Source organism: Bemisia tabaci, chromosome 4, assembly GCF_918797505.1.
Source record: "Bemisia tabaci chromosome 4, PGI_BMITA_v3".
In the NCBI taxonomy this organism is placed as follows: Eukaryota; Metazoa; Arthropoda; class Insecta; order Hemiptera; family Aleyrodidae; genus Bemisia; species Bemisia tabaci.
Window position 1 is genome coordinate 50,408,143 of NC_092796.1, and position 13,316 is coordinate 50,421,458.

At 41.3% G+C, this 13,316-nt stretch overlaps 1 protein-coding gene across 1 annotated transcript in view; it reads left to right on the forward strand.

Annotated features, from left to right (window-relative positions):
- Positions 1 to 11,015, forward strand: part of LOC109042534 (uncharacterized) — a 74,352-nt gene extending 63,337 nt beyond the window's left edge. The window contains exons 3-4 of the mRNA XM_019059340.2: positions 2,080 to 3,520; positions 9,432 to 11,015. Of these exons, the coding sequence (XP_018914885.2) occupies positions 2,080 to 3,520; positions 9,432 to 9,796 (1,806 nt within the window). The 3' untranslated portion in view covers positions 9,797 to 11,015. The remainder of the gene's footprint in view (positions 1 to 2,079; positions 3,521 to 9,431) is intronic.
- Positions 11,016 to 13,316: the final 2,301 nt, after the last annotated feature.

The window sequence follows — 13,316 nt, forward strand, 5'->3', positions numbered from 1 at the left end:
GAAGAGCCGCGCAACCTTTGCCCGATCGCTTTAAAAATCCACTTGCGTTCAACAAAAACTGCGATTTTTATTCATCATTTGGCAACCACGCTACATTTAAAGCTGCCAAACTGTATTTAAAAATACGTCTATTTTATATACGTTTCTTTAAGGCAAATGTGCACTATGTGGCGACAGTGCCCTCGGCGTTACGAGGGGGTCGTCGTGAATGTTGAAGGGAATGCGCTCGACCGAGAAATAAGGTACATGAATTGAAGTGGGGGTGGGGAAAAATTCAAATAATAAATGAAACAGAGCGCCTCAGCAGGAGAATTATATTTTGGAAGAAATTCCTACTTAAGAGACGGGTAAGCATACTTGAGCTTCATCATTAAAGTTCGCGGATAGCTTTAATCTGACTCTAAAATAAGCTTCTTCCATTTTAATTTGAACTACATTTTTAAACCGAAATCCATGGTGCGTGATTTTGCTCTCTCGTTTCTTATTGACGCAACAAATGCCGCAGTTGACATTTTTAGTTTGTGTTGCATGCGATTTTAAACACTTGTGATGAACATGTTGTGAATGAATGATTATCAAGATTGAAACAAGTTAGTTGAAACAAGATTACATCATGCATGCTCATCACAAGAGGTCACTTCGTAAACATATTTTTGGAGCAATTTGACCAAATTACCTCGGCAGATTTCATGCCTATCGACTGAACATTTAATATGCCTGGGTGCAGATTATAAACAAGAAACATCGCGGGAATACTTCATCTAATCATTGAATTTAGAAATTGGCAGGGAGGAAAAACTGAGGAGAGAGAAGAAAAGAAGATGAGCTTATGAGAGAAAGGGATACATCTTCGTTATTGCGATTTTGATGCAGCAGATTATTTCTGAAGGGCCGCATTTTGAAAAACATTAGAGAATCTGCCGAGGATAAGAAAGCCGGAGATCAATTACATTGTGAGATAATCCAGCGAGTTCGAATAATCGCGCCGAACTCACCGCGGCCGGCTCTCAACGCATAATAGCGCCTGCAAGACTGTAGGAATACTTCACGCGCACGGCACCAACGGCACATTAGCGCCTACAAGACTGCATGGATACTTCTCGCATTGCGCCAAACGCACTGCAGTCGATCATTTGAAGTGAAACTCATATTAGGGCTGATAAGACTGTAAGCATACTTCACGCATTGTGAGTATAGCACGGTGCGCGTTTTCATCATTGTAATTTCTCGATGCGAGACCCATCTCCTGTGGTGCGATGGACAACTTTTCATAAAAACTGTAGCTTTACAGGGACCGTTTTTAGGGGGCGTATGGCCGCGTAGCGTGGCCTATGGTGTTTTATTTTAGAATTTCTACTTTTTGTCTAAAAGTCTTCCATCGTATTTAACTACGTATGTCAGACTATGACCGTGCGATTGCTAATATTTCTACTCAAGTCCTAATGTTTGATAATTAATGGACAAGCCAGAATGTAAATAGAATAAATCACTCCTAAATAGAATGAGTGTCTTTTTGGCGTGCATGAAAACGTCAATGGTAATTTGGACTGCGTTAAGCAGAAAGGAACCAAGCCACATCAGCTATTGCCAAATTTAATCGAAGAATTTAATTCTTTATATGAAAACGGTTGTGCGGATTTTTGTGAAAATTTCAGTGAATTTTCTACATCGTGCAAAGCGAATTCCATAAATTTTTCAAAGGAATCCGCACGAACGTTTTCTCGTAAAATATTAAATTCGCTGGAAAAAAACACATTGGATCCAGAGTCCAGACTCTTAAAAACATCGAAATGAAAAAATACTCTTGGTTCAATCGAATTTTTGCTTAAATCAAGAGCCAAGCCCCTTAATTTGAGCGGATTTCCTTTTGATTTAAGCTTAAATCTGATTGAATCAAGAGTATTTTTCCTTGTCAATGTTTTCAAGAGTCTGGACTCTAGATCCAATGTGTTTTTTTTTTTCCAGTATTGCCCAGGGAAATTTGACAATAGCTGATGTGGCTTGGTTCCTTTCTGTTTAACGCGGTCCATTGGATGGTGCCTTCTTTGTTGTCACTAACCATGTATAATTTTTTTGCAGGTCCCCAAGAATTACGCATTCTCGTACGCTGTGAAAGACAAAAACTCCGGCGACGACTTCTCGCACTCCCAAGCGCACAACGGGCTGGCAACGAAGGGCGAGTACCGGGTGAAGCTGCCCGACGGGCGAGTCCAGATCGTGAGCTACACGGCCGATAACAACGGGTACCGCGCCGACGTCCGCTACGAGGGCGACCCCCTCTCCAGCGAGGCCCCCGAGAAAAAACCAACGAAAAAGCCCCAATTCAATTTCGACAAGTTCCACGACCCGGACTTCGCCTTCTCCCCCATCGCCTTCAAGGGCTTCAAGCCGTTCAAGTCCATCTTCCTGCAGCCGACGACGACCCCACCGCCGGCGCCGCAAGCCCACCACACCCACGAGTCCCAGATGCAGACCCTCAACAAAATCCCCGAGTCCTCGGAAGAGTACCCACAGGTGGACAACTACAGCCTCGACTACTACGAGAACAACTTCGGCACCCAAGCTCCGGACTACCAGAACTCGGTCGAAGAAGTCAACCACCAACCCGAGGTCCGCACCCCGGAGGATCCCTTCCGCAATGGATATAGGTTCCCTTACCGTGGCTCTATCCACCCCAAAGTCCCCGAAGTAGCCACCAGGAATGAAGTGAACCACCAGGTGCAGAATGACATCGCGGCTGAGGAACCGGCCTACCCGAACCCTGAACGCGTCACCCAAACGGTGCCCATCGCGGTGTACCCTGTCTACTCGGTGACGCAACCGAATTACGACTACGACAGGCAGGTGTATTCCGAATATCAGTCCAAAGAACAGCCACAAGAACAACATGATGATCGACAACACCTGCACGAGCAGAGACTGCGCCAACAGGAGCAACAGCAGCTCCACGAACAAAGGCTCCGTCAGCAGGAACAACAGCAACTACACGAACAGCAGCTGCGCCACGAGCAACAACAACTCACTGAGCAGCGGTTGCGCCAGGAGAAACAACAGCTCCACGAGCAGCAGATACGCCAAGACCACCAGCAGCTCCACGAGCAACAGCTACGCCAAGAGCATGAGCAGTTGCACGAGCAACAGCTACGCCAAGAACAACTGCACCAACAGCAGCTGCACCAACAGATACACCAACAACAGCTCCATCAACAGCACCACACAGAGGTGACAGCACCGAAAGTTCCGCAGAATATCAATGTTTATTACCAGCCGAAGTACGTGGTTCCAGTGGTGGATCACGCTAGTCCCAAGCCGGGCTACATCTCTACACCGGCTCATTACGATTACCAAACGACGCCTGCGGCCTCGTATGAACAGAGCGCCTACACCACAGCAGCCCCGACCACCGTCTACAGGCAACTACCCTCCGAGCTGAGCTTTAGGAAAGTTTCGCCTGATCTGAAACCGGTGCCTGAGGAGCGGGTTAAGATTCAACCCAACTCCGAGCCGCATGAGGACTCAGGTATAGTGTCTATGTCTCAAAAACTTTAATTATTGTATTAGTATCATCAGACAACTGCTGTTAATGCCGCTTTAAAAGAGAATTTCCTGCGGGCAGATTGTTGAAATTGATGGACAAAGCCATAGACAAAAAGGACATAGGGAGTATGGAAAGATCCTGTTGGTTGAAATGAGTGGTTCCTGTAAACTGAGGGAGAACATTGTGGACGAACTGAATGGTCTCTTGTGGGTTGCCGTTAATTAGTCTATTACCTACCTTCTTTGTCCCATGCAATCAACCGCTTCCACCACTAGGATCCCTCCCTATCCCTTTTGTCTTCTTTGTCTATCGCTTTGTCTACCAATGTCAACAATCACGCTGCCGCTCTCCAGAGAGTGCCCAATGGTCTTATAATCATACTTTAATCATTGTGTGCTCATTAATCTGCCATGTTTACATTTTAAATACATGTATTGCTGTAATGATATTTGGATTACATTTTGCAATAAGGAACCACTATTTCTGGCCCATTTTAGAAACAACATACATGCCGTTAGTTTCCTTATGCAGATATGTGATTTTACGGGAGAGCCAGAGATAGTGGTTCCTTATTGCAAGATTTAATTCATTTATTATTCATATTTCGTGTGTGCTACGTATTAATTGTTATGAGATCAGCTGAACGAGTCGCATAATCACATTTTTGGTTATTACATTCAGCTTAAATCTTACACACGAACAAAAATATTGATTTTTCTATATACGGTACGATTTTATGCCACTAAATTACTGTCAAACACTGTCAAGAGAATGAACTGAATGGCATAATTCAGCGCTACACTGCCTACTATGATTTCCACATTTTCAGTCACAACAGAATTAAAATGAGTATTAATTTCCTCACGTACATGCATCATCAATGAGACGAGGGTACACAAAAAACGGGATGATTAGTTGATGTTAATAACATCATCCACCGTGTTACTCTAGGTAAGAGAATTATGTTTAGTAATATTGGACCTAGAAACATGAGGCTTAAATAGAACTTATTGTTTTGAAAAATTATCGAACGTCCCAACAAAATTCGGTGGCACCACAGCTAACCCATTCATTCCGGTTTCAGGACATTTTGCCAACGATTTTTTGTCCGCGCACCTTTTTTGTCCGGTAGCTTACGCCCACACGTAAAATAAGCAACAGTGACTTTGTCCAAGCGTTATATTTTAGTCGGTATGTTAAATTATATTGACAATATGGAAACGAGAAATTGAGAGAGAAGGAGGTGTTGTTATGCTTGCTCATTTTCTAAATGAAATGTTATTACTTTCTCCTTTGAATCATCTTTTTAAATTGTCATTGGTGAATATTTGGTTTTATTTCTATCCTTAAAATATTCGGTGTACAATAAACCTTACAAATAACAAGGTGGAGAAATGGTGCTGGGTCCACACCATTTTGTGGGGAAAACAAAGCCAAGAAGTTCCAAAAATTAAAATTAGAGTCAAAAATAATTTTTTGAACTCTAATACACATATGTATGGGTACCTTACATATGTATAGGTACTTTTTTCATTTTTTTATTTTTTTCTTTACGAAATTATTACTTCATTTTGAAAACATTTATATTTTTAGAACGTGACAAATTTTTGTAAAACCTTTTCCAAGTGACATTAATCTCAATGAGCCGCAGTTGTGCCGACAGAAACTGCAAACAAGCAGGAAGCTCCAACGCATTGGCGTCGGAGAGCGGCTCTGGGGGCAGTAGTTGTAGTCAAGAATGAGGGCCTAGACACATTTTGTCATTGATGTACAATCCGACAACTGTCGATTCATGTTTTGTAACTTAGCAGATTTACGTAGCCGGTGTATAAATGTGTAGTGGGCTTTGATATGGCGAATACATGGCATTATCACTTGTTGTATACTTTTAATTTTGAAAGCTCTTTGGAGGTCCGCTTCCTAAAAAATCTCTGGTTGATAAGTCGTTTAGCGAGGCTGCAAAAAATTTGCATTTTTATATCTGAAAGTGTAGGTATTGGTTTTTTGTATAATTGTTTTTTTGGATTGCTGGAAAAGTAACGCATACTTCTATAATTTAGGACTGAGTCAGGGAAATATAAGGTTCGTTAAATAGTAAATATTCCTAGTACCGTGTGACACTATTGTTAACGAAAAGTTTTTGCAACTTGTCAAAGAGGTTGTTGAATGATCTTCGAATAACTTTTGATGAGCTAGAGGTAATGGTTCTATCTGCAGCTCGTGGACTTCTGTACGATATTGTCCAGAATCATCTAAATTTTCAAAAAGTGTCCGCTTGTTCGATACCCAATTTGCTCATTCATGCATACAAGGAGAAGCGCATGAAAGCTTTAGCAGACATTTTGGAGATGAATCAAGAATTAGATGAAGAATTTATGACTTAAATCACGGCACCTTAATCACGGGATGACCTTAATTACGGCAACTATTTATTGTCCATGAGATGCAGATGGTTTCATTTCCCTAGCTCATCAAAAGGTATTCGAAGATCAATTTCATCAGCCACCCGTACGAACCACGTTTCTAGTGACCCGTACTTGCTTCGCACGTATGAAACATACAATCAGAGAAAACAGAATTCATCTTACAATAATCAATAATCAGTAGGACATGAATCGTTGCGATGTATAATACGACATTATAATGCGGCATTACTATTGTAATTCATTTTAATGGATTAGGGGCATTATAAATCATTATTGCCACGTCGGAATGAAATGTTGTAGACTGAATTGAAAAGCATGTTGGCAAAATTTATTATAAAAATAGTATAACATGTAGGTACATAAAAATAAAAATAAAAAAGAAGAGCAAGACACTAGTGAGGAACTCTTGAACTATAGGTTAATGAGCTATAGATTGTGCATAGAAATTGCCAGTCTAAAGTTTCAAGAATGAGAAAATAATCAGCCCATGAGTGGGTCCAGAATGAGGGAGAAGGAAAAGTTGAAATAATTTTACTGGAAGGAGGGATAAATGAGGTACTCACCGAATTTATTCGTACAGAACATTCAAAAATCCCGTGAAAAAACAGCTCACAAATAAAAGCAAATTGCCATAGAAACTTCTTCACGAAATCACACACACAACGAAGAACGAGGCGCTACAGACGAGTCCGTCCAGGACAAGTTAAAAAATTCCCATGAGCCGAGTGCCGTAGGTTAAGGGCCCGTTCGCCAAAACTAATCGGAACTGTATGAATGAATTGCTCCTTTTAAAAATCAAAACAATATCGAATTGCGATATATTACACAGTTAAGATAGGGCTATGTCCTGTCGTAAGCGGCGACATACAGTCGATATCATTTCAATAATCGCCCCAATGGCCACGATAGTTGTTAGACGTTTACGGTTTCCCTGGTAACCTTTGTTTGCTATCAGCTGATATCGAGTAATATGACTAGGAAGCTCCAACCCAGTGGTTAAAGCTTCCTTAACCGCGAAAACTTTAAAATTCAAATTTTCAAATTTTGAACGTAAAGTACATTTTTTCCATCACGAGATAAAAGCACAAACAAGTTTTGAATTGTTGACTGTATCACCATGATTCCAAAAATACAATACACAACATAGCATTGACTAACAATAAAACAGTATGCAATAAAATAAAGTCATGACAAGGAACATAGCCGAAAATGGCGCCGATTCCCATCAACCAACGCGCGGTCTCTACAATGTAACATGCTGCATTGATACTCCCCAGCTGGGACCGTCCGGAATAGCAGCTCTAGTGCAAGCACCAGAGCCGCTAAAATGAATAAAAGAGGGGAAAAAACCAAGAAGCACGCAATCTTCAGTTTTGACCCGTTTGTACATCAATCTTTTAGAGTCAAATACGTCAAATTTTGAGCGTTTGGTTGCGCGTACACCTCACTGCAGCACAATAAAAGCAAAAAATGTAAAAAAAAAAATTAAAGTGCTCTGGAAATCGTTAAATTTGACACGGAACCCCCGATATTCAAAAACCACTCATCATAGAGGGTGATCCAAAAGTCCCTTCCACCCCCTCTAACTTTTTACCTAATTGAGGTAAAGATTTGAAACTTGGGGGATATTCCTAGGTCAAAGGGAGCTACTTTTTGGCCCCCCTAAAATTTTCAGGAGGGCCCCCCTTGGGGGGCAACGGCCCCCAACTTTTAATTGTCAAATGGGAAGACCCCCTTTGTGATAGCTCGTTCGAAAGAGCATAAAAAAAGAAAACTTTTCGCGCAAACCCGAAGTCAATAGCTCAAACCGTTTCTAAATGGCGGCCGGTTAAAGTTCAAAATGGCCGAAAATTCACACCGGTTATTTGTCGATGGATTTGCGCGAAAATCGGTATGTAGGGGTATTTTGACACGAGAAAAACGAATTTGACGTTACATTTTCAAAAAAACCGAAATTTCCAAAATGGCCGCCGGTTAAAGTTTAAAATGGCCGAAAATTGTCACCTCAGTTATTTCCTGATGGATTTGCCTAAAACTTGGAATTTGAGAGTATTTTGGCATTAGATAAACAAATTTTGAACTTAGATTTCTAAAAAATTCAATTTTTGGTAATTTTGAACTTTAACCGGCGGCCATTTTCGAAATTTTGGTTTCTTTGAAAATCTAACGTCAAATTCATTTTTCTCGTGTCAAAATACCCCTACATACCGATTTTCGCGTAAATCCATCGACAAATAACCGGTGTGAATTTTCGGCCATTTTGAACTTTAACCGGCCGCCATTTTGAAACGGTTTGAGATATTGACTTCGGGTTTCCGCGAAAAGTTTTCTTTTTTTATGCTCTTTCGAACGAGCTATCACAAAGGGGGTCTTCTCATTTGAAAATTAAAAGTTGGAGCCGTTGCCCCCCCCCCCCCCCCAGGGAGCCCCCCCTGAAAATTTTAGGGGGCCAAAAAGTAGCTACCTTTGACCTAGGAATATCCCCCAAGTTTCAAATCTTTACCTCAATTAGGTAAAAAGTTAGAGGGGGTTGAAGGGACTTTTGGATCACCCTGTATTATTATCCTTTGATAAATTTATACACATTTTTTTTCATCAATTTAAATGAGAATAATCAATGCAGAGTGTGCAAACATTTCAAAATCATGAGTTGAAAAACGCTGACTGTGCGAGTATAAATATTAAAGCCTAACAGAGGGGAGCGGCGTGCTGCCAGCGCGAGAGGCTCACTGGCGCCTACAAACCTACGTGGATACTTCACGCATTGCGCAATGCTTGTAGTATCCACTTAGGTTTGAAGGCGCCAATGCGCATTCCGCGCTGGCCGCCCGCCCGCCTTGCGGCGACGCCTGAAGCAACTATTTCACAACAGAGGTGTTGCATTGTATTGTACAAAATTGAACGTATTAAGAATGACAGGCATCCTTTAAAAGTACAGATCTTTCCTCGCAAAATAAATCAAGATACTTATCGTACACAGGAAAAATCTAAGAGCCTTCAGTTGAGGCAAATATAGAGGTTTATCCGGTTCAGGTATAAGAAGGTGGGAATTTCTTGAAAAATAATTAAGTCCTGTTACAGCAAAGAGGTGTAGAGAGTTTCAGTGAATTTTGTCTCATAGAATTGACGCTCCCCCATTTTTACCAAAACTCTCAACTATATATTATTCTCCGTTGGACCAAACTGACAAAACAAAAAAACAAACAAACCCTCATTCTTCCAAGACATTATACATTTTCATCCAAAAACGTCGTGAGCAATTGTCGTCTGTATTTACATGTGTGGCCAATTAACTTTGGGTCTCAACTGGCACGTGGACCAAAACTCCCGTGCCGAAAAAACGCGTGGACGTAAATTAATGGAAAAACAGGTGCGCGGACAAAAAATCGTTGACGAAATGTTCTATAACATTCATTCCTCCTATTAATCAATACGAAATTTCTTATTTTTGTGTGTGTGTGTTGCAGGGAGTCCTGACTACATCGTACCGCCGGCAGCGAAGCCTGCAAGCCAACCCTCGGACTACCAAGAAGCCAGTGGGAGTCAGGAGGTGTCGATAGTCAAGTCCGTTTCAGCATCACTGGCTTCCGGTTTCACCGGAGGCGCTAAAAGAAGTTTCCCTGTTGCAGTGAGTGAAAGAACTCTCCAAGATACACCGGGAGCTCGCACCTATCCAGCTGAGTCTTCAGGAGAAGAAGAAACGCCTATTAAAAGGAGCTTCTCCGTCGTCACGGAGAAGAGTTCCCAATCTGAGAGCAAAGGTTTCCCCTTGGATATCCGAAGGATCTCGAGTCCCACGCCTAAACCTCAGGAGCAGACTGATAAAAAGTGAGACACCGAAAAAATAATCCATGAGTCGTGGCTAAAACTAGAGTCCCTTTATACTGAGAGTCAAGACAATGTGAATCCATTTCTGCTTGGCTCCAGTATTTTAGGCCTCCACAGTGTCACAAACGGGAATGAAGATTACGTTTTCACCGATTGTAAAGATTAAAATCTAAAATAGACCGGGGAATAACGGGTTCGGCAAGGAACAAACGGAGTGAGAGAGGGAACGGAGAAAGGAATTTGAGAATGAGCCAATCAAAGATTGCAAAAACTGCTAATTTGTGTAATCTTTATTCCCGTTTGTGACTCCATGAGGGGGTGTTGTCTTGACTCTCAGTATGAAGGGACTCCAGCTACAACAGGACGAAACATCTTTACCGATCAGGGGGTCGATCTCTTCCCTCATTTAGGATCTCAGCAATGCACTGAGCTCAATTTTGCAGGAGTCTGATTTTCAAGTATTTTTCAGAAAAGTATCATCGGATTCCTCGCTTGTCTGAAGGTATTCCATTGCTCTCATGCCCTCCCTCTCTCATGTTTAAGTGTAACCATTTCTCCTCAGAATGATACATCTCGTCACTGCCTATGACCAATGGGTGCTCATCATGACGGTGTCTGATTTTCGTTTACATGTAAGGAAGTGGCTTCAATACGTTTCCGAAAAAAATGCAAAAGCGACTCTTAAAAGGAATATTCATCCTTAAAAATATTCTTGTCAGCATTTTTCACCCTTTAATTATAAATGGATACTGATATAAATACATTTAAAAGAAATATAGTGCCACATATCTCACAAAGTAAGTAAAAACAAGATTCTCCTGATGTAAAAACTTTTAAAATGTTTATGATTGCTGGGACGAGCTTTCACTCTTTAGAACACGCTGTGCGTGGGCGCAAGCACAGTCAATTCGTTTTATTTTAGACTGCTCTTCGTATATTAGTATTAGGTATTAGGCATCATTAAATTATACCAAGCGAATAAACAGGCTTCCTTGTATTGACATCATTACCAATTAGCTGTTACGAAATTTGTACAGTTGTAAAAAGTTCTAAAAAAAAAGTAAAGTTTTAAACGGAAAGTACCGCCGTTTTGATGACATATACTTGTAATGACACCTAAATGTGCGTGACTTAAAATAATTCTTCTCAATACTCCCTTCCATTTATTTTTATACGACTTTAACAGATAAAAATACTTGTAAATAAAACTATTTTCTTTTTTACGTCGGTCTTTCTCTCTATCAAGTTAAGATGATGCGATAACTCAAGTTGTACATTCATTTATGGCCTATTGAAGCCAAAGCTGAATAAATTTGCTCCTTTCACCCTACATATTTTCTGTAAAGACATTGTTAGCCTAGGATGCTGAAAATCCAGTGTCGTAAGGGGTTGATCCTAAATAACGCAACGCTAACTTTGCGGTTTCGACACCTACCACCCTCTGTACCGCTCCGTAACGCTGTGCTAAACCCCCCTAAAAAATTACGTAGCGCTTGCCCGGTCTCCGATAATGTCTTTTCTAAATATCGCACCTCATATTTACTGAACGGATTGGCGTTTCTACATAGTAAGGAAAAGTAAGAGTATTTTTGAGATTATTCCAAACTTCCAAAGACAACCGGCGAGAAATTTGACAGAAACTCGAAAAAAAAATCACTTAAACTTTGTTATGTTACGCTTCGCTCTGCCCTCCCACCCCCCGTAACGCCGCGTAATGCTGGCAAAGACCCTCCCTCCTTGGAGCGTCACGTAATTTAGAGACGGCCCCTAATGCATAATTGACATGCATTAGAGTATGTTGCGAAAAAAAAGTTTAGTGGTATCCTAAAATTTTCGGCCGTGAATTTCGACACGTTACTGCAAATGTAAGAAACAAAGCGCTCCTAAAAATAGGTACGCCCCACTCATAAGCGCAAAAAATGACCGCGTCAATTCGTGATTTACGGTCCACAGCTCAAATGAGAGCATGTTAAAAACGGGACAAACATTAAACACTCTGACTGGGAATAAGGAACATTTGAGGCGAAATAGGAGTTTGGACGGGCTTGTCGGTACGACAGCGAAAAGTACTCAAATTCCACAAGGTATCAGGATTTTTATGGCTTGATGTGGCTACTCTGCGCTTAAACTTCCAACACAGTGCTATTATACGAAACGACTCACGATACCTTTCAGACCTGACGAAACTGACCACAGGTTCGCGACAGCGAGGGCGGGCGGTATTAATATTTTACATCTATGATTTTCAGCTCCAATTATGATTCGCAACCAGCAATTGAGATAGGACAAATTAGACTCCTCGTGTGCATAATCGTGCTCGGTTTTGTCAGTTTCCCCTCTCCGACGCAATGGCTCGTAAATTTTATTCGAAAGCTTTAATTTCTCCACTCCTAATTGAATCGTTTCCTTTCAGCTCTTTTATCGTTCGTGGAAACGATATGTGTCTTACAACCCGTGGGGTGAGCTTTATTCACGGAGCGTGTTCGCTGTTACTTAACTTTGCGATGGAAAGAGGAAGGGAGGGAGGGGTAATGAGTGACGTAGGCTCCATCCGACTAGTGGACTATTTGGTTAAAATATACGTTGAAAACTTAGCAGCCCTTGACAAAACCTAATTTTGTAAAAAATACAACTGCGGTTAATTAGGCTAGAGAAACATATTCACCAAGATTCACACCATATTCGCCGGCTGGAAACACCACAGTCTTCTTCAGCCGCTTAAAACATAAAAAAAGTTAAAAACTTAAAACTTAAAACTTAATACTAGGTTTTAATTTTTTAAATTTTTTCATATGTATTTTATCCAAATGAAGAGGGCTGTGGTGTTTCCTACCGAAACGTCTCGGTGAATATGTTCTTTGTTCTAGCCTTGTATAACTGTTTTCTTCATTTGACGGAAATCCCGTGTCCCGAAAAAACAATTCTTATCTTTGAAACAACACTAAAATTAAGAGGATCCTGATAAAAAATCCATGAAAAAAATGCATTTATGTCATTTCACAAAGATAAATTCCCAAACTCCTGATGATGGTGCCCACCAGAACTTGAATTTCTACACTTCATTTCGTAGGGGTGGAAGAGATCCAAAGGATCATGTTTTCACATGAAAGAGGCAACGATGGTCATAATAGACGTTAACACACGTTCCACGTTCTCAGCAACGACCGTTACTATCCGCGCAAATCTCACGAACAGGGGTTCGCACTACCGTTCTGAGGCGCTGTCGCCTTTTCCATCATCCGTGTGCATAATAATTCCTGCTTCCCTCTCAAGATACACGGTTGATGAGGTCGATAAGATGCATTTTTACAGCCCTCGGTCGCCAATTCATCGTCAAACATCTTGCGCATCTTTGAGATACTGTGCGTTGTTCCGAGAGAAGTGACAGCCGCGAGAGAGGCGACGCGACGCGACGACTTGTCTCAGCGAAGATGGAAAAGGTGATTTTTCCCCTTAGATGGATTTGACCGACTAGGGGTGCTTTTGACTGATTGTATACACCGGTCGAGAGTTCTGATTTTTCT